The sequence below is a fragment of the Lepus europaeus genome, chromosome 2, assembly GCF_033115175.1.
Source record: "Lepus europaeus isolate LE1 chromosome 2, mLepTim1.pri, whole genome shotgun sequence".
NCBI classification, from domain to species: Eukaryota; Metazoa; Chordata; class Mammalia; order Lagomorpha; family Leporidae; genus Lepus; species Lepus europaeus.
In genome coordinates this window covers 75,649,076-75,670,904 of record NC_084828.1, presented here as the reverse complement: position 1 = coordinate 75,670,904, position 21,829 = coordinate 75,649,076, and the positions used below count along the sequence as shown (strand labels likewise).

General features: G+C 38.8%; 1 protein-coding gene across 1 annotated transcript in view; it reads right to left on the bottom strand.

Annotated features, from left to right (window-relative positions):
* Positions 1-20,940, bottom strand: part of TEX55 (testis expressed 55) — a 33,454-nt gene extending 12,514 nt beyond the window's left edge. The window contains exons 1-4 of the mRNA XM_062181024.1: positions 19,447-20,940; positions 18,768-18,911; positions 16,474-16,579; positions 3,341-3,570 (exon numbers count right to left, since the gene is read on the bottom strand). Coding sequence (XP_062037008.1) covers positions 3,341-3,570; positions 16,474-16,579; positions 18,768-18,911; positions 19,447-20,940 — 1,974 coding nt within the window. The remainder of the gene's footprint in view (positions 1-3,340; positions 3,571-16,473; positions 16,580-18,767; positions 18,912-19,446) is intronic.
* Between the last annotated feature and the right edge of the window lie 889 nt (positions 20,941-21,829).

Below are 21,829 nucleotides of genomic sequence, written 5' to 3'. Positions count from 1 at the left end.
GGCAAAGTGTTAATAATGGGGCAATTACATGTGGGAAGAGTAAGGTGGTAAATGGAACTCACTGAACTTTCTGGGCAAATTATCTATAAACCTAAAACTGCTCTATAAAGTCCTTTAGTTTAAAAAAATCCCAATAACTAACAACAACAACAAAAAACTACATGAGGGTAATTCAAAAGATTCATGGAAAGTGAATTATAAATTAATTTTGGTGCAAAAATTTTTGGATCCATGCATACATTTTTTCACAGTATTCATTTGAGAATCCCTTATATGGTTGGATTTCAAAATGTTTTGCATCAAAATAAACTTACTTTTTAATTCTATTTTCCACGAACTTTTTGAAGTCCTGTTGTGTAACTTTTAGGCTAACAGAAGGAAAAATGGAATGATGAAAGGTTAAAAAGTAAAGCAAAAAAAAAAAAAAAAGTAAAGCAAGAGAAATAGAACAGGTAGGACAAACAGCATATGGTAAAACAAGAGTTTTAAACCCAAATATATGTTCAATTATATCAAATGTAAACATTTAAAAGTTTACCATATTTGGAAAGTAATGATAAAAAATGAAAAATGTAACTACCTGCTGTTAATAAGAAACACACCCAAAGCTTAAGATCAGATAAAGGTTAAAAGTAATGATGAAAGAAGATATGCCATTTAAATACTAACTAAAACAAATGTGATATAGTTATAATAATTTTGAACAGAGTAATGAGAGCTCATAATACACCTTTATGTGATAAAAAGTCCAATTTACCAGAAAGACGCAGGAGTATAAATTTGTATGTACCTAATAATGTGATGGTAACCATATATCACAGTGAAAATTAACTAAACTACATACAGGAGATAGGCAAGTTCACAATCGCAGTGGAAGGCTGGAATATGTTTTAGCAAACCTTACTGTAATGGACATATTCAGGTCACTTTGCAAGCATTTCAGATTAAATCTTTTTCAACTTTGAATAATTCATTCACAACAATTAAGCATTACACTACATCATAAAGCAAGCCAACACATTTCAAAGATCTGACATCACCGAGAGTATGTTCTAAGGAGCAAAGCACAATTGACTTAGAAACCAAGACAGCTATAAAGTCAAATTTCTAATAACCGATATAAGCAATATAATTACAAAACACCCATAAGTAGAAAAGTCATAATTTTGAAACTATTTTGAAGTAGATAAAATGAACATACACATACTTAAATTTTTGTGACAAAGCTTTTAAGAAGCATGTTTTTTTTTCCAAATTAATTTTTAATGAGCAGGTAATGTCTTTTAATTATAGATGACTGCAGCCCAAAGATGTAAAGTGATTTTAGCCAGAAGGCTAATATTACTTCATTTATATGAGAATAAAATCAACTAGTAGACTCAAAAAAGCACCATCCCATTATTATCTTTTGCCATGAGTTATACACAACTTTAAATATGGCACCTTGCAGCAAGCATCAAAATTGTTCGCTAGGTTTTTTGTTTCTTCTCTAAGCTGCATGAATTTTTTAAGGCCATGAAGTGTGAGCTGGAAGAAAAGCTGTAAAATAAGGATCAAATATGTGTCCTTTATACACAAAAGCATTATGTTATCAGACCAGAAACTGCACTTGGAATTTTTCCTCTGAACATAATGGTGTTCTTAGGTCATACATCTTCTCGAAATTTGCTTTTAATGTAGCACCAAGTAGGACACCCGGCATATGGGGCTGTAACACCAACACTGACTAAATGCTAAAATAAACTGACTAAAAATAAAACTGACTAATAAAATAAAAACTAACTAAATAAAAAATAAAACTGACTAAAAACTAAAATAAAACTGACTTTGACAAAAAGGTCTCCTCACTCTGTCAAAAAAAAAAAAATGACCTAAATGAAAGATCTCCGCGAGTGAGATCCCAGTGGAAAGAATAGGTCATCAAAGAAGGAGGTACCTTTCTCTGAAGGGAGGAGAGAACTTTCACTTTGACTATGACCTTGTCTAAATATGATCAGAGTCGGTGAACTCAAAAGGTTTCCATAGCCTTGGCAACTCATGACAAGAGCATAGGGTGATTACTGATGCCATAAACAAGAGTGTCAATTTGTTAAGTCAACAACAGGAGTCACTGCGCACTTACTCCTCATGTAGGATCTCTGTCCTTATGTGCTGTACATTGCGATTTAATGCTATAACTAGTACTCAAACAGTATTTCTCACTTTGTGTTTCTATGTGGGTGCAAACTGTTGAAATCTTTACTTAATATATACTAAACTGATCTTCTGTATATAAAGAGAATTGAAAATGAATCGATGTGAATGGAAGGGGAGAGGGAGCGGGAAAGGGAGGGTTGCGGGTGGGAGGGAAGTTATGGGGGGGGGAAGCCATTGTAATCCATAAGCTATACTTTGGAAATTTATATTCATTAAATAAAAGTTAAAAAAAAAGAAATAAAGGTCTCCTGGCAACATATTTATTCTATTTTAGCCTTTTTGTATTGTCATTTGTCTAGTTCTTTTTATGGAAAATTTGTTAAGGCCAGTAATGAGCAATCTGAGAATTATCTATTTGCATTTTTGTTTAAACTCTCAAGGGTTGAATGTTACATGTAAAATGACTTATTCCAGAGGTAAAAATCCGATCAGGAGGGGACTAGTCTGTTTGACAGCACTGGTGGCTTAGTTTAGCATTTATGTACTGTCACTGAAATGAAAAACAGAATACATGGATTCAGAATATTAAGAATGAGTACCAGGTATCTGTTCTTTTTCAGTACCCGTGCTGGCCTTGCCAGCCATGGATTATCAAACTGTGACTTTTTGATAGAGTAATAACTCTGTTGTATCTTGTATTTTTGTAGCCTGCCAACATGCAAGTATTCTGAATGCTGTACTTTCTTCTGAGGATGATACACTGTGTTCCAGCTTATCTGCTCTCTCTAATGGGTCAAACACTTTTTTGAGGCAATGGCTTTCTCCACCAAAAGGCACAGTCTGAGACTGCTGAGATTGCAAAACGGAAATGAAGTGTTAAGACTGGGAAGTTCTGGGAGGCGGGGCAATGTCACAGTTCGGCTGCCAGCACACTAACGCTAGAGCTGCCTCCACCTGAGCTAGCCAAACCAGTATCCCTGGGGCTGAAACGCACTCAGCCCCACCCAAGCGGTCAGAGGCAGTGGGGCAGGTGACGCCGGAGAGCCATCTGATTTCTTACTGGTCCCGGGGCGGTAGCTGGGTTGCTGCCAGTGCAAAGGCACTGAGGGATGGAGACAACAGGCGGCGGCGGCGACAGCCAGGCATTTCTCATCAAGGGTTGGAGGTTGCTAGCCTGGAACTAGAAGGCTGCTGCGCCGCAAACCCAGACGGTACGGACAGGGCGCGGCCAGACATGGGCTCCCAGCCAAGCAACGTTTTCACGGATTCCTGCAGAAGCCGGCCGCAGCGCGCCCACGAAGCCCTCGTACCGCGCCAGGATGGAGCTCTCCCTCGCCTTGTAGGGGACCACCCTCCGCTCCACTGGCCCAGGGAGGCGGCTGACTGAACCGCCACCTACAGGAAGGCTCGGAAGAAGTTCCTGTAACAGGCCGCCTGGGTCAGAAAGTCGTGGGGCTGGGCAGAGTTGCTGTTAAATGCTTTGGGAAAAGCTATAGGGCAGGTGGGCGGACACACCTGGGCCAAAAGGTTGGCTCAAACAGCAGCAGCCACACGTGGTCCATGAGCTTGTCTTTCTTCCTATGCAGGGAATGGTTCTGGGTCAGGTCAGGCATGCTGCCTGCAGGCGCAGCCATTCACACTAAGGTCCGGCCGCCCTCTGCTCCTGCGTGTTGTTATTTATCTATTTTTTTTAAAAGGAAGTTACGCTTTCTGTATACACTTAGAAATGAATCCTACAAATAACAGCTTTATATAAGGGACAAACATCTGAACCCCATTCCCCAAACGCTAAAACAACACAGAACCAAAGAAAGGGTCTGGAGACTAAGCAAACACAGGCAGATTTTAGAGGGGAGTCTAAACTTGAGGCAAGCAACCAACATGGGATGGATTTCTCATTTCTTCAGCTTAGACCTTGTGACAGTCACAGCCACAGCCATAGACGTGGCAATGAAGGGATGCCTAAAACTCTAATAGAAAACCAACCATCTTTCTGAATGGGAGAATTGGGTATAGTAGCCTGGTCAAATAAACCCAAGTGCTGAAGACAGAGGGAGATTTCTAAAGGAGAGAAGACGTTTCCTCAGTTCTATTTACAAACCCTGCACAAACATCACACTGACCGTTGAAACATGCATTCATAGGACAAAGTAGTGCAGCAAAGGCTTAAAGAATTGATGTGAGCCATGATCAATCAACCATAGAAGGCAAGAGAGAATTTCCAGTCTGAATACAACTGTGTTCATCATCACATTATCACCTAAACCAAAAATAACATTTGTCAGATAAGTATTGCAGAACTCAGCCATAAAATTTAATGTTCACAGTATCTAAGATTGTCTAAAATTCTATTTACTGAAAATGTAGATTATGCAAGTAGTTGTAAATAGAAAAGACAATTACCAGATACTAATTCCAAACACTTTAAAGCAGCTACGTTGACCATACTCAATAAGATAAAGGAAAATACACTGAAAATGAAAGGAAATAATAGAAAATATCAGAAGAAAAATAGAAGTGTGAGGAGAAACTAAATAGAAACGTTATCACTGAAAAATAAATTTTACTAAATGGCTTAATAACAGAATAGATGCCAGAATAATAAGTGATGATATCCATTCTTACTGGGGTAAGGTGAAAACTCATTGTAGTTTTTATTTGAATTTTCTTGATGCCAGTGATCCTGAGCATCTTTTCATGTGTTTGTTGGCCATTTGTAATAATGTGAGTTTTAAAACAAGAAGGGATTAATGTATGAGAAAGGAACAGGAAAATATTTGAAGAAAGTACTTGGTGAGAGACATAGACAAGAAGCTCAACTAACCTGTTAAAAGGTAAATTCCAGTGAATACCATGATCGTTAATTAATGATAAAAAGATTTATGATCCAGTCAGAGGAAATAAGTTTTATTCAGGTCAACAACAATTTGGATTATGATGGATGTCTCTGGAAAAAAAAAAGAGAGAGATAGAACTCAGTTCTGTTTCCAGCAAGAATAGCATATAAGAATGAACATGAAATAGGTTTTCAGAAGAAGGAAAACCAAGAGTGTTCACTACCAGCAGTCATGCAATACAACACACTGATGAATTCTACCAAATATTTAAATAATAATTAATACCAATTTTCCTTAAATCATTTCAAAAAACAGAAGAGGTAATTCTTCCAAACTCATTCTATGAGACCAGTGTTTCCAGACAAGGACACAATAAAAAAAGAAACCTATAGGCCAGGGGCCGGCACCATGGCACAGTAGGTTAATCCTCTGCCTACAGTGCTGGCATCCCATATGGGCGCAGGTTTGAGTCCCGACTGCTCCTCTTCCAATCCAGCTCTCTGATATGGCCTGGGAAAGCAGTAGAAGACGGTCCAAGTGCTTAGGCCCCTGCACCCACGTGGGAGACCCGGAAGAAGCTCCTGGCTCCTGGCTTCAGATTGGTGCAGCTCTGGCTGTTGTGGCCATCTGGGGAGTGAACCAATGGAAGGAAGACCTTTCTCTCTGTCTCTCCCTCTCACTGTCTGTAACTCTTACTCTCAAATAAATAAATAAAATCTTTTTTAAAAAAGAGAAACCTATAGGCCAACTCAATGTCTTTGATGGACAGATGTAAAAATTTTCAACAAATAGTAGCCAAATGAATCCTATGTAACTGTAAAAAGATTATTCATCACAATCAAGTGGGATTCATACCAGCTATGCAACGATGGTTCAAAATATGCAAATAAACAAATGTGACATAAACCACTTCAGCAAAATTAAGGACAAAAATCAAGCAATCATATTAATAGACACAGAAAAGGCATTTGATAAAATACAACATCCCTTCATGATTAAAAACTGAACAAATTAGGTTAGAAGGAACATACCTCAACAAAATTAAGGCCAAATATAAGAAGCCAACAGTTAACATCATATTGAATGGGGAAAAGCTGAAAGGTTGCTCTATAAGATATGGAAAAAGACAAGGATGCCTACTTGTACCACTTTTATGCAACATACTACTGGAAGTCCTAGCCAGAGTAATTAAGCAAGAAAAAGACATACATGGAATTCAAACTGATAAAGAGGAAGTCAAACAACTATTGTTTTCAGATGGCATGATCCTATATGGGGAAAACTCCAAAGATTCCACCAAAAAACTGTTAAACTAACAAAGAAATTCAGCAAAGGTTCAAGATACAAAGTCAACATGCAAAACTTAGTAATGTTGTCACATACAAATAGCAAATTCCCTGGAAAATAAATCAAGAAAGCAATTCCATTTCCAGTAGTTACAAAACAACACTAACAAAAAATACTTGTGAATAAATTTAAGCAGAGATGGAAGATCTATGCAATGGAAATTATAATTATGAAAGAAATTGGAGAAGATACAAAGAAATGGAAAGATATCCCATGTTCATAGATTTGAAGTATAAATATTGTCAAAATGTTCATGCAACCCAAAGTGATTTACAGATTAATGCAGTCCTTACCAAAATACCAATGACACTTTATACATAACTAGAAAAATATTGTTAAGATTTGAATGGAGCTACAAAAGACCCTAGCTAGCTAGAGTGAAATAGCAAATCCAACAAAGTGGGAGGCTTTACACTACTTTAGTTTAACATAGATTACTGGGTGGGTGTTCAGCCAAGTGATTAAGATGCCTTCAAATCATACCACCTGGGTTTGATTCCTGGCTCCAGCTCCTGACTTTAGCATCTTGTTAATGCAGATTTTGGGAAATAGTAGTGATGGTTCCAATAATTGGGTGCCTTCCACCAACATGGGTGAACTGTGTTCAATTCCCAGTTCCTGGTTTTAGCCAAAGTCTAATGTTTCCACTTTCAGACTTATGGGGAATAAGCCATCAGATGGGAGTTCTATCTATCTGAATTACAATAAGTAAATATAAATAACAAAGCTATTATAATTAAAATAACATGATACTGGCATTAAAAAATGTACTTATAGGTCAATGGAAAAGAGTAGAGACCATAAAAGTGAACCCACACATGTATAACTAACAGTGTTAGAAAAATTGGATATCCACATAAAAAAGAATAAGATTTTTATTCCTCACCAAAAAAAAAAATCAACTCAAATTAATTCCTTAGTGAACCTTTGAAACTCCTAAGTGAAAACATAAGAAAGAAGCTTTAGGACTTTTTTTTTACATTTTCTTTTTTAAAAATTTATTAAAGGTATGCACACTTCATTCATTTCATACATACAAATTTAGAAACATAGTGATTCTTCCTACCCTCTCTCCCTCCTGCCCATGCTCCCAACCTTCTTCCTCCTCTCTTTCCTATTCCCACTATTAATTTTCATAAAGATCTATTTTCAGTTTCCTTTATACTCATATCACTAACCCTACATTAAGAAAAGAGTTCTTAATGTGTCAGGGGATTCCAATACAATCCCATCAAGGTTGCATGTACCAATGCCATCTCACTAGTCCAAGTGGTCAATTTCAGTTCACAATTGATCACACTGATAGGTCTAAGAGTCAAAGGGATCACACAAACAAGACTAGTGTCTGCTAATACTAACTGATAGAATCAAAAAGCGAGAGACTGATCCAACAGGGGAAGTGGGATACACAGCAGACTCATAGAATGGCAGATGTCCTAAACAGGACTCTGGCCTCAGAATCAGCCCTTAAGGCATTCGGATCTGGCTGAAGAGCCCATGAGAGTATTTTAGGCATGGAAAGCCAAGACACTCTGGAAAAACAAAACAAAACAAAACAAACAAACAAACCACACCAAACAAACAAACAAAACAAAACCTAAATGAAAGATCTCTGCGAGTGAGATCCCAGTAGAAAGAATGGGCCATCAAAGAAGGAGGTACCTTTCTCTGAAGGGAGGCGAGAACTTCCACTTTGACTATGACCTTGTCTAAATATGATCAGAGTTGGCAAACTCAAAAGGCTTCCACAGCCTTGGAAACTCATGACTAGAGCCTAGGGAGATTACTGATGCCATAAACAAGAGTGTCAAATTGTTAAATCAACAGCAGGAGTCACTGTGTACTTACTCCTCATGTGGGATCTCTGTCCTTAATGTGTTGCTCAATGTGAATTAATGCTATAACTAGTACTGAAACAGTATTTTACACTTCATGTTCTGTGTGGGTGCAAACTGATGAAATCTTTACTTAATATATACTAAATTGATCTTCTGTATATAAAGAGAATTGAAAATGAATCTTGACATGAATGGAATGGGAGAGGGAGTGGGAGATGGGAGGGGTGCGGGTGGGAGGGAAGTTATTGGGGGGGAAAAGCCATTGTAATCCATAAACTGTACTTTGGAAATTTATATTACTAAATAAAAGCTTAAAAAAAAAAGAGTTCAACAAATAGTATAAGGGAAAAAAAAGACACTTTCTCAACAGTAGAGACAAGGGCTGCAAACAATCATGAAATCTCAGTGTCAATTTCATTCCTATATATTACATTTTAGATACTCCATTAATTACCACAGATCAGGGAAAACATATGGTATTTGTTTTATTGGGACTGGCTAATTTCACTAAGTATAATGGTTTCTAGTTGCATCCATGTTTTTGCAAAAGACAGGATTACATTTTTCTTTTAACTCTGAGTAGTATTCCATAGTGTACATATGGCATAATTTCTTTAGTAATCAGTTGATGGACATCTTGGTTGATTCCATATCTTAACTATTGTGAATTGAGCTGCAATGACCATGGGGATACAGATAACTCTTTCATATGCTGATTTCATTTCCCTTGGGAAAATTCCCAGGAGTGGAATGATTGGATCATATGATAGATCTATTTTTGAATTTCTGAGATATCTCCATGTCGTCTTATACAATGGGTGTACCAGTTTATATTCTCACCAACAGGGGATTAGGGTACCTTTTTCTGACATCCTCACCAGCATTTGTAGTTTGTTGGTTTCTGTATGAAAGCCAATGTAACTGGGGTGAGGTGAAACCTCATTGTGGTTTTGATTTGCACTTCCCTGATGTATAGTGATCCTGAGCATTTTTTTCATGTGTCTGTTGGCCATTTGAATTTTGTCTTTGAAAAAAGTCTGTTCAAGGTTCAAGTCTTTTGCCAGTTTCTTGACTGGATTGTTTGTTTTGCTATTATTGAGTTTCTTTAGTTTTTCATAGATTCTAGATGTTAGCCTTTTATCAGTTGCATAGTTTGTAAATTTTTTTTCATATTCTGTCCATTGCCTCTTCACTTTCCTAAATGTTTCTTTTGCAGTACAGAAGCTCCTCAGCTTAATGTAATCCCATTTGTCAATTTTTGCTTTCATTATTTGTCTTTCCCTATGCCAATATCTGACAGAGTTTCCCAAATGTTCTCTAATAATTTGATGGTATCAGGTCATAGATTCAGGTCTTTAATCCATTTGGGTGGATTTTTCTGTAAGGTGTAAGGTAGGTGGTCTTGATTCATACTTTTGTATGTGGAGATCCAGTTTTCCCAGCACCATTTGTTGAAGAGACTGTCCTTACTCTAGGAATTGATTTTAGCTCCTTTGTCAAAGATAAGTTTGTTGTAGATGCATGGGTTGATTTATGGCATTTCTGTTCTGTTCCATTGGTCTATCCATCTGATTTTGTACCAGTACAAGACTGTTTTGATTATAACCGCCCTGTAGTGTGCCTTGAAATCTGGTATTGTGATGCCCCTGGCTTTGTTTATGTTGTATAAGATTGCTTTAGCTATTTGAGGTCTCCTGTGCTTCCATATGGATTTTAGCAGAATTTTTCCTATGTCTGAGAAGAATGTCCTTGGTATTTTCATTGGAATAGCAATAAATCTGCATATTCTTTTCTGTAGAATGGACATCTTGATGATGTTGATTTTTCCAATCAATGAACTTGGAGGGTTTTCCATTTTTTTGTGTCTTCTTCTCTTTCTTTAATATTTTATAATTCTCATCATAGAGATTTTTGACATCCTTGGTTAAATTTATTCCAAGATATTCAATTTTTTTTGGTAGCCTTTGTAAATGAGATTGATTTTATATTTTCTTTCTCAGCCATGGAATTGTGTATACAAAGTTATTAATTTTTGTGTGTTGATTTTATATTCTGCCACTTTATCAAACTCTTCTGTGAGTTCCAATAGTCTTTCAGTAGAGTTTTTTGAGTCCCCTATATATAGAATCATATCATCTACAAATAGGGATAGTTTCACTTCCTTCTTTCCAATTTGTATCCCTTTGATTATTTTTCTTGCCTAATGGCTCTGGCTAAAAGTTCCAGGACTATATTGAATAGCAATGGTGAGAGTTGGCACCCTTGTATTTGGTTCTGGGTTTAAGTGGGAATTATTTCAAATTTTCCTCATTCAATAAGATGCTGGCTGTTGGTTTGTCATAAACTACCATAATTGTGTTGAGGAGTGTTCCTTCTATACCCATTTTGCTTAAGATTTTCATCATGAATGGATGTTGTATTTTATTAAATGCTTTCTCTGTATCTTTTGAGATAATATAATGGTTTTTGTTCTTCAACTTGTTAATGTGATGTATCACATTTATTGACTCACAAAGGTTGAACCATCCCTGCATACCGGGAATAAATCCCACTTGGTCCAAATGAATTATCCGTCTGATGTGTGGGATTCAATTAGCTAGTATATTGTTGAGAATTTTTGCATTTATGTTCATCAGGGATATTGGTCTGTAGTTCTCTTTCTCTGTTGTATTTTTTTCTGGTTTAGGAATTAGAGTGATACTGGCTTCATAGAAAGAGTTTGAGAGGATTCTCTCCTTTTCAATTCTTTTGAATAGCTTGAGAATTGGGGTTATTTCTTCCTTAAATGTCTGGTAGAAATCAGCAGTGAAATCATCCTGTCTGGGCTTTTCTTTGTTGGGAGGGTCTTTATTACTGATTCAATTTCTGTCTTGGCTATTTGTATAGGTTTTCTATGTCTTCATGACTTAATTTTGCTAGACTGTGTGTGTAAAACCTTTGAAAGTTTGACTATAATGTGTCATGGTGAAGATCTTTTCTGGTCATGTCTATAAGGAGTTCTATGTGTCTCATATATTTGGATATCCCTTACTTTCTCCAAATTAGGGAAGTTTACTGAAATTATTTCATTGAATAGACCTTCTAATCCATTCATTCTTCTAACACCTTCAGGTATTCCTAAGACCTATATGTTGGATCTTTTGATAGTGTCCCATAAATCTTCCACATCATTTAAATTTTTTGTAATTTCTTCTTTTTTCAGCCTGACTGAAAAATTTCCAAAGATTTGTTGTCTAGCTCAGATATTCTCTATTCTGTTTCACCATGTCTGTTGTTAAGGTTTTCCATTGTGTTTTTTATTTTCATATTGAGTTGCTCATTTCTAATATTTTGATTTCTCTTCCAAATCTCAATTTCATGGGGAATTTTTCATTCATGTCATGTATTGATTTCTTTAATTCATTAATTTGCTTCTGAGTAATCCTATGATTATTATTTTGAATTCCATTTCAGGCATTTCATCAATCTCTCATCTTTACCTTCTAATATTGAAGCTTGTTGTGTTCCTTGGAGTGGGGCTCATGTTGTGTTCTTTATTCTTGTTTCTTAAATTTCTGTTTTTATTTTTAAGCATTTGTGGAGATACTTGTGTTTTTTTTAATGGCTTTTATCTTTAGACTATGCCTCTGTGGCTTAGAGAGTATATGCTCATTCAATGAATACCCAGAGCATGTGGTGAGTGAAGCCAGGTATCTTTGGTCAGTGGTCCAGGGTGGGGTGATTATCTAGGGTAATTCCCATGTTGGGAATAGTGGATCTCTCATGTGTTTTTTTTTTTTAATCAGAATGGAGGGTTTGATCATCTCTGTTGTCATAATCACTTCTCCACCTCATTTCTTCCAAGGTGATTAATGCCCAGGTGCTGGCCCACAGTGCGTGCAATACTCATCCGGGCTACTATAAAAACCTCACAAAGGATCTGTGAAGTCCTCAGTGTGAGCACAGATCTCATTGCAGTGATTCACCCCAGGCAATCAGGGAGCTCTAAGTATGTGGAGTTGCTCACAGTGATTGCCCAAAGACCCTCTCATGCAGAGTTCCCACAGTCTCAACACACAAGGCCCTCACAGTCACATTGTGCTTAGGATCTGCTCCACCTCACTACACTGTCCTGTTCACAGAGAGACAGAGACATTCCCAGAGCAAGCTTTCTGTGGCTGCTGCACCTAAGCTGTTTGAGTCTCATAGCCTGTAATATGTTGAGAGCCTGAGAGCACATCACCTACGTGGGTGCCTAGCCCCCTGTCAATCCTCCCAGATAGACTGTAAGTCAATGAGGAACAATAATTTTCCCCTGATGAAATCTCTGGATCACACGTGTGCACAAGAGCCATTGGTCGTAGCTCCTTCTCATTTCACAGTGGTTCTTTCTTGCTGTTGGTTGCCAGGTGCGCAGATCTGAGCTGCTGCTGTAGCTACTGACAAAATGGCATCTTGTCTTGGCTAGTTGCTGGGCAGCACTCAAGATCTGGCACAGCTGTTATGTATGTCCAAAATGGTACCTTCCATCTTTCAGTTGGTTGCTGGGCACCATTGTTTGGGGGATGGGGAGAGAGAAAAGTGCCCCCTTTTTCTGCTATGTTAGCAGGTACTCTGTTTGCTTTAAGACTCCAGTCAGATCTCATAGGCTCTCCCCTTAGCTATATCACCAGTGGCACATGTTGCTGCAGTCTGATCTCACCTCACTCTCCAAAGCTGGAGTTCTCTCAGGCTATCGGGTCTAGAGGTCCTATATTGTGTCCATGTTTGTGCTTCGCATCTGCACCCTCCATATAGATCTACTGGTCTGTCTTCCTTCTGTAGTTTTCTACTGTAGTTTTCTCCCCAACTTTCCCCTGAGAATGTACTCTCTCCATTTAAAAAAAAAACCATCTTCCCCTAGCCTAAAGCAGTAAGCTCCCTCCCTATTCCATCATCTTGGAACCCTCCTAGGACATTGACAAGATACGGATATTTTGATCAGATCCCCAAAACACAGCAAACAAAAGCAAATAAGGACAAAGGGAATTTTTCCAAACTAAGAAACTTCTGTACTGCAAAGGAAATATCCAACAAAGTAAAGAGATAACCTGCAGAATGGCAGAAAAACACAAATATTTTGATACATTTACAAAATATGTATCTGATTAGAAGTTAATAACCAGGATCTTTAAGGAACTCCAGCAACTCAATAACAGAAAACAAATAATCCAATTAATTATAGGAAGATCTAAACATATATTTGTAAAAAGAAGGCATGTAAATGAACAACAAGTACATGAAAAAATACTCAACACTCCTAATCATCAGGGAAATACAAATCGAAACCAAACTGAATATCATTTCATTCCAGTAGGACTGGCTATTACCAAAAAGACAAAAGATAACAAATGCCATAAGTATGTGGAGGAAAGGAAACATCTTTACACTGTTGGTAGAAATGTGAATTACTTCAGCCATTGTAGAAAACAGTATACATCTAAAAATCTAAAAATAGAACTAGCCTATGATCTGGCACTCCCCCTAGTGGGCATATATCAAAGGGAAATGACATTGGACAGACATATCTGCATTCCCATGTTTAGTGCAGCACTATTCACAGCAGCCAAGAAATGTAAACAACCTATGTGTCCATCCACTGATTATTGGATTAATAAAATGTGGTATGTATACAATAGAATATTACTTAGCCACAAAAACATGCAATAACATGAATAGAACGGTAGGTCATTATGCTAAGTGAAATAAACCAAGTTCAGAAAGCAAGTACCACATGACCTCTATTGTGTGCGATATCATAGAAGTTAAAAGTATAAGATTGGTAACCAGAGGCTGGGCAAGGAAGGGGCATGGTAGGTTGGTTAACCAGTACTGAATTGTAATTAGATAGAATAAAAGTTCTGGTGTTGTGTGGCACAGAATGGTGACCATAGATAATGTTAATGTGCTATATATTTTTCCAAAAAAAGAAAACAGAATATTGAATTTTTAACTTCTTCACCATAAAGAAATGTTAAATGTATGAGAAGACAGATATATTTACCCTGATTGGAAAATACACAATGTGTACGTGTCAGAACATCAGATGGGGAGAGGGGTGGTTTTGTGGTGTGGTGGGTTAAGCACTGCTTATGATACTAAATTCTCTTGTCAGAGTGCTGGTTCAAGTCCTTGCTTTTTGTCTTCTGATGCAGTTTCCTGCTAACGTGCCTGGGAAAGCAGCAGAGGATGGCCTAAGTCCTTGGGATCCTGCCACTCATGTGGGAGATCAGGAGGGAGTTCCTGGCTCCTAGTTTCAGCCTGGCCTTACATCAGCCTATTGTGGCCATCTGGGGACAGAATTAGCAGATGGAAGATCTCTGTGTCTTTCCCTCTCTCTCTGTCACTCTGCCTTTACAATAAATAAATAAACCCTTAAAAGAAAGCTAGTGTACTATATATTTCCAAATTGCTAAACATGGATTCTAAATGTTCTTGTCACAAAGAGATAAATATGTGAGGTAGTGAATGATTAGCCTAATTTGATCATTCCATAATGTATACGTGTATTGAGAAGTCAGATTGTGCCCCATAAATAAGTATAATTATTATTTATCAATGTAAACATTCTTAAACATTACCAAGCATGAAAAGAAGCAGGAAATATTATTCATAATGAGGAGAATCAACCACTGGAAACAAATTTAGGACTGGTAAGTGTCAGAATTAGCAAGCAGGAACATTAAAACAGTTATTATAATTAGATTTCCTATGTTCCAAAAGGAAGAGATGTCAAAGCTGTATAAATGACAAATTAGGGGCCGGTGCTTTGGTATAGCAGGTAAAGCCACCACTTGCAGTGCCAGCATCCCATTTGGGTGCCGGTTCAAGTCCCGGCTGTTCCACTTCTGATATACCACTCGCTATGGCCTGGGAAAGCAGCAGAAGGTGGCCCAAGTCCTTGGATCCCTGCACCCATATGGGAGACCTGGAAGAAACTCCTGGACCCTGGCTTCAGATCAGCTTAGCTCCAGCCATTATGGCCATCTGGGGCGTGAACCAGTGGATGGAAGACCTCTCTCTCTCTCTGCCTCTGCCTCTCTGCCCCTCTGTAACTCTGCCTTTCAAATAAATAAATAAATCTAAAAAGAAAAGACAAATTAAACTTCTGGTAGGTAAAATTATGAATATTATAATGTGTGTGATTGAAAAGACCCTGAAACTTTGTTATTAATAGCAATTTAGATACTGCAGAAGAAAGGATTAATAAACTTAAACACCTAGCAATAATATAGCAATAGCAAGTTCCCCCCCCCAAAAAAAAATATATATATGGATAGAGACAAGGATACAGAGAAAGAGAAATGGGGAGAGACTTTAACTTTTAAATAAATAAATAGAGCATCAAGAAAACTGTGCGATAACTTCAAATGGCCCAAAATATACATATGTGGAATCCCCAGGAGAGGAAGCTGGCCTGGAAATAATGGCTGAAAAATCAACCACAAGCAACATGCTAAGAGATAACATAAGAAACTGACTATATTAAATTAGAAATTTCTATTCATCAGAAGATAATTTTAGGAGATAGAAAGGGAAGATGGCAATTGGGAAGATAATCGCAACAAACAGAACAGAACAAAGAGCTCATAACTAGAACCTATAGAACACTGTAGACAGTGAGAAAAATGCAAACAAAGCAATAGAAAAATAATTGTTTAAAAGCAAAACCAAACTGTAGATTTTTACTATATATTTATCAAAATGGCTAATGCTAGCACCACTGATAATAGCTGAAACTTTTATACACTGCTGATTGGTTAAATTCGCACAATCATTTGAGAAATGTGTCACCAAAAGACATGTATAGGAAGACTCATAGCAAAAATTTTTGTAATTGTTCCATGCTAAAAATTTCTTGGTTGTTTTCAAAAATAGCATGGATAAATTGTAGTGTTTGACACAATGAATACTATAACACAATGAAAACAAAACAGCCACATACACAACATGGATCAATCTTAAAGATAAAATTTTGAGCAAGAAAACTAAATATAAGTGAATACATAGTTTATATACAGCTCCAAAATCTGACAAATCTAAATAAAAGTGTCTCATGATTCATGTTGAATGCAATTATAAGGAAAAGTGACAAAGTGTCTCATAAAATTCAGAATAGCAGTCCCTTTGGGTGGGGAGTAATAACCATGAGAGGAAGGAAGGGAGTTCCTAGGATGCTGTCAGTATATATGTATCTTTAAACTTGAATAGTAGTTACAGGTATGTGTACTTTGTGATATTCCAGAGTTGTATATGTTTTATTATGTATGCTTTGCTGTATATGGGTTGTATTTTACAATGCTGAGAATAAAAAGATTGTTCTTTGATTCCATTCCATACCTGGCGCAGCATAAAATGCAGAGGGTCCTCTGGTTTCTCATAAACTAAGTTTTCAGTGATCTTCTGAGAGAGAGCATAAAGCATCACATGATTTTGGGTAGAAGTTACACAGTCCAAGTTACATCTCACATGATTTTCCCACTAACTTAACATGTGCCATAGCATTTTAAAAATTCACTTATCACTGTAAAGTTGAAACTTACTTTCTTGCCACTGATAAAATTAAGACAAATTAAGGTAAAACTTAGAGATGTCAAAATTTAGTAATGAATAGCAATAGGTGGTTTTCCTAATGCTCAAGATCAAAGAGGTAGTGAGAAAGGTTTGAATAGTCTTTGTTTTGAGAATTGTGATCTTGCTAGATTGAGAAAATAATTATTTGCTTTGGAGAACAAAGAAAAACCTTTTGAATAAAAATTTTAAAACTGTTTTAAAATGATTTTACATAGAATCTTCCTTTTGAGGCATTTTATATTTACGTGAGAACACGTTCAGTTGTAATATTAGATGAGAAAATAGGTAGAAATGAACTCCAAACAGTTCATGGAAAATGGAAGTAAAGGTAAATTTATTTTGGTACAGAAATTTTTGAGATCCATGCATACTTTTTGCATTTCCCATGAAGCTTTTTGAAGACTTCTCATATCAAACTTCAGAGAATCATTTTAATGCTTTTTGGTTGTTATTTGAATAACAAAAATTATAATAAAGTAAACACAAGTTTCATTTGCAGGAAATAACAATTGGATAAATTTCAAGTATGAAATATTCAGGTCTTTTTAATCTACCAGATTGTTCAATTACTTTATATATTTTTCTATTTAATACATACATGATAACTAATCTTTCTTGAAATGATGTTGTATGTATAAGCACTATTTTTTTTCTTGATAGATAAAGTATAGGGTAACCAAAACTACTTTCTTCAACAGGTTTCATTTTTCACATTAATAATTAATAGTTCTTTGACTAAAGTCAGAAACCTAGCTATTAATACCTTCCCAAGAACAAGGAATTTTAAGTAGGAAAATGCACATAGTGTTAATGAAGTGGCTATCTTTTATCCCTATTTTATTTGAGGAATCTGAGGTTCACAGAATTTAAGTAATTTTCCTCAAATCACAAAGATAAGAAATGGCAAAGTTAGGATTTGAAAATTGCAATATTTGTGCTCTTTCCTCTACTTACTTAAATTTAAACTTTTCCAACTTAAAAGTTTTCATTTGATGGGGACTAGTCTTATTTTATACTTTTCTAATTACAATTTATTTCAGGTACATATTTTATTATATATGTATCTGTTACTGGGTAAACAATACTTAGATAAAAATCATGCCAGGCAAACAAGAACAACCCACCAAATACTGAAAAACAAATTATAGTTATGAATATGCTTTATCAATTCCACATTGGCCAAGGACTATCATACTTCAAAGAAGATTCTAGCAATGCAGTCTGAGGTCAATGAGATTTATGATTTCAAGAACTAAAATTTTGCCTAATTCATTCTCCCTTGAAATAAGTCAGTTCTTCCATAGTTACAAGGTCTGCTGTCTTGAAGCTATCAGACTCCTGCCTGGAAGACTTTTCAATTTATTTTTCAGTTGCCAATATCTTATCCTTTCCTGCTGATGTGGCTAAAACTAACTTTTGGCTAAGGTTTTCCCCTATCAACCAATTTACCTGATCCGTAATCATTTTGAAGGCTTCATACCACAGTCTCACTCATTTGGTGTTCATCACTTATTATTTTTGGTAAATACATCTTTTTTTTTTTTTTTTTTTGACAGGCAGAGTGGATAGAGAGAGAGAGAGACAGAGAGAAAGGTCTTCCTTTTTGCTGTTGGTTCACCCTCCAATGGCTGCTGCGGCCGGCACATCGCGCTGATTTGAAGCCAGGAGCCAGGTGCTTCTCCTGATCTCCCATGCGAGTGCAGGGCCCAAGGACTTGGGCCATCCTCCACTGCCTTCCCGGGCCACAGCAGAGAGCTAGCCTGGAAGAGGGGCAACCGGGATAGAATCCAGCGCCCCAACCGGGACTAGAACCTGGTGTGCCGGCGCCGCAAGGTGGAGGATTAGCCTGTTAAGCCACGGCGCCGGCCAAATACATCTTTTTATACTTACTGACTTCTCAATTAGAATATGTCACATCACGCCCCACCATCTTTTTTTTTTTTTTTTTTAACAGCAAAAACCCTGCCTTGTACCTCTTGAAAAACTCACAACTACGGAGAGGGATTGAGAGGTTTACCTGGAATATTTGTAGAATGTGATGTTTCTCCATGTATTGGAGTGAAACTTCATAAGGATCTTCATATGTTATGGGAGGGAACTTCCTCTTATGAGTTTGCTTTTCCATATAACTCCTTTCTTGCTCGAATTCTGAAAAATCATCCTGCAATTGAAATATCCCCCCAGGGTTCTTAATAATCTAAAATATAAATCTGATGTTGTTAGAATCTTAACACTAGGAATTGGAGAAGAGACATGTGTTTATGAGAGAACTGGCTACCTGTCCCAGAAATACAATGCACCTGAAGCCCTGGGAGGTACCTTAGGTATCTCCAATCTACTTTAAATACTTTTTGTCCTTTACAGGGCTCTCCAGTGAACTCTAAATTCTTTTCCCTTGGTAGAAACCCAGACAAGGGAAATGATTATTGTCATGAGTTAATAGCAAATTTAGGACTTGAAACCTAGGTTTTAAAATCCTGGTTCATTGATCTTTCTTGAATGGCCTGCCTTAGGATAGCAGAGAGAGCACCACCCTTCTGCATTTCCTGAAATTTATGGGTCACACACACCAAAACATGTGTGGATTTATTTCTCATCCTAATCCTACAAGTGCCCTCCTACTGCTTATCCCTCTTCTCCCACCCTAACCCCCGTAGGGCCTGTTTTAGTAGGAATCAAATACCCCTTGAACCTACAGGATTGATTTCTATGGCTTGGGTGTTTTCTTGACTGGTGTTATCACATTTGGATGAGATGGATGGGAATTTTTGGTAAAAGTCTGGATCTTTTGCTACAAAATTACTGGTGAATCTGGTATCCAGTAGGTGGTGGGCTGAGACAGTGGTTGGACTTTCAGTTTCAGTTTCCATTGCAACTGAACTATTGGAATTGAGGTGTATTTGGCTATCTTCAAATTTGCAGGGCTCTATTCTGTACTCAGCCTCTTTATCCTCCTTGCTGTCGCGGAACTGAGAAAATACTCTGTCATACTGGTCAAATGATCCATTGGAAGACAGGTCATCAGCCTGTTTGTCCACTAAGTCGTCCACCTGGTCAGGTTCACTGAAGTCAGCCTTGTCAACAGTAAGATCAGTAGAGTTTTCAGCTTGGTCAACAGCCTGTTGTTCAGCTAGCTGAGTCTTTACAGATGTTTTGCGGTCAACTTGGTCAGACAATCCCTGATCAGTGTGCTCAGAAGTACTCTCAAATAGATTGAACAATATTTGGTCAGTCTGTTCAGGAGTTCTTTGGTCAGCCAGGCCAGAAAATCTATGCTCAGAATCCTCCAAAGTTCTGCTCTCCGCCTGGTCAGATGACCTGCTGTCAATTTGTTCAGAAGCTCTTTGGTCGGATGATATGAACAAGCTGGTGTCAGCCTGTTCCGAAGCTCTTCTCTCTGCTAGGCTAGACAATCTGTGATCAACCTGCTCGGAAGTCCTCCTCTCAGCCTGGCTGGACAGCCTGCGATCAGCCTGCTCCGAAGTCCTCCTCTCAGCCTGGCTGGACAGCCTGCGATCGGCCTGCTCAGAGGCCCTGCGGTCAGACGGCACGGACATCCTGCGGTCAGATGGCGAGGACATCCTGCGGTCAGATGGCACAGACACCCTGCGGTCAGTCTGCTCAGAGACCCTCCTCTCAGCCTGGCTGGACAGCCTGCGATCAGCCTGCTCAGAGGCCCTGCGGTCAGACGGCACGGACATCCTGCGGTCAGATGGCACGGACATCCTGCGGTCAGACGGTGTGGACATCCTGCGGTCAGACGACGTGGACATCCTGCGGTCAGATGACACGGACACTCTGCGGTCCGAGGCCGTGGACATCCTGCGGTCGGATGACAGGGACGTCCTGCGGTCAGTCTGCTCTGAAGTTCTTCTCTCAGCCTGTCTTGACAATTTTCGTTCCATCTGTTGAGGAGTTCTTCTATCCGTCAGGCCAGACACCTGGTGCTCGATCTGTCCATACTCTTCGCTTTCAGTTTGGTTGGGTACCTTTTCCTCATAAATCTGTTCAGAAGATCTTTGGTCAACCAGGTCATATTCTCTGTGATCAGTTGGGTATTCTGCCTCACCGTTGACCTGGTTTGTCTCGTCGTCTTCTTCTTGGTCATCAGTAGGGTCAACGGTTGGCGGTGTGGTTGTGTTTCCATGTCCCAGGGGTTCGACTAGAGCTGGTTCTGGGGACTCATCCATTTTCTGGCGTTGGTGACTGGCCTAGCTTCCTCAGTGCCGTGGGTGGGGCCGGGCTGGTGGTCTAAACGACCTTCTGGCAGCACGCATGCGCAGGCTTTGAGGCTTTGTTCCGGGGCGGGGCGAGGGAGTGGGCGGTGCCTTGCCCTTGGCCTGGCGCCAGCCACGTCAGAGCGGGAGGAGCGTCCTTCTGCTGACGCTGCAGAATGAATGCCAGTACCGGGGCGAGGCTTTCTCCTGAGAGGAGGTGATCTCCACACCAGGGCAGCCAGGGCTTTCTACCCCCTAGCAGCTGGCTAGGTGTCCTGCGGCATGGGAACCGGCGCTCCTTGTTTCCCGGAAGTTCACCACGCTGTGTGGCGAAATGGCTGCTTCAGGAACCGCGCCTCCAATGAATGACCTCCAGAATGTGAGCAGGTGAACGTGCGGCCAGCCAGCAGAGGCCCTCCTAGCTGGCAGAGGTTCTAACTGCCCACGAAGTGAATTCACGTTTTGTTGGGTACTGACTTTTGTCTCTCCTCACAGTTGGGCAGCGCAGTGCATTAGTATTGGGCACCGCCAGCAAATGGTGCTGCTCAGTGTTCGTCTTCTTAAAACTCCAGGTGGTATTGTGGTGATGTAGCCAAATCGTGTTCACTTGTTGTTTGTCGATACTGTCTTTGCAAATAGTACCGTTGCCAGTCTTGTCAGTGGTATCGAAAGTTTAGTCCTCCTCACACGTAGATTACAGAATCGCTCGGGGCTCCTACCCGCACACACTCCTTGGCAGTTCGTGCCCGCAGGAATAGCCTCTTCCCTGTCTCGAAAGGTGGGTGAACAGCTCTGTAGTATCCCGACTGGGAAGGACTGCCCTGGCTGTGGAAGCTCAAGCCCTAAGGTGTTCGCTTGCTGA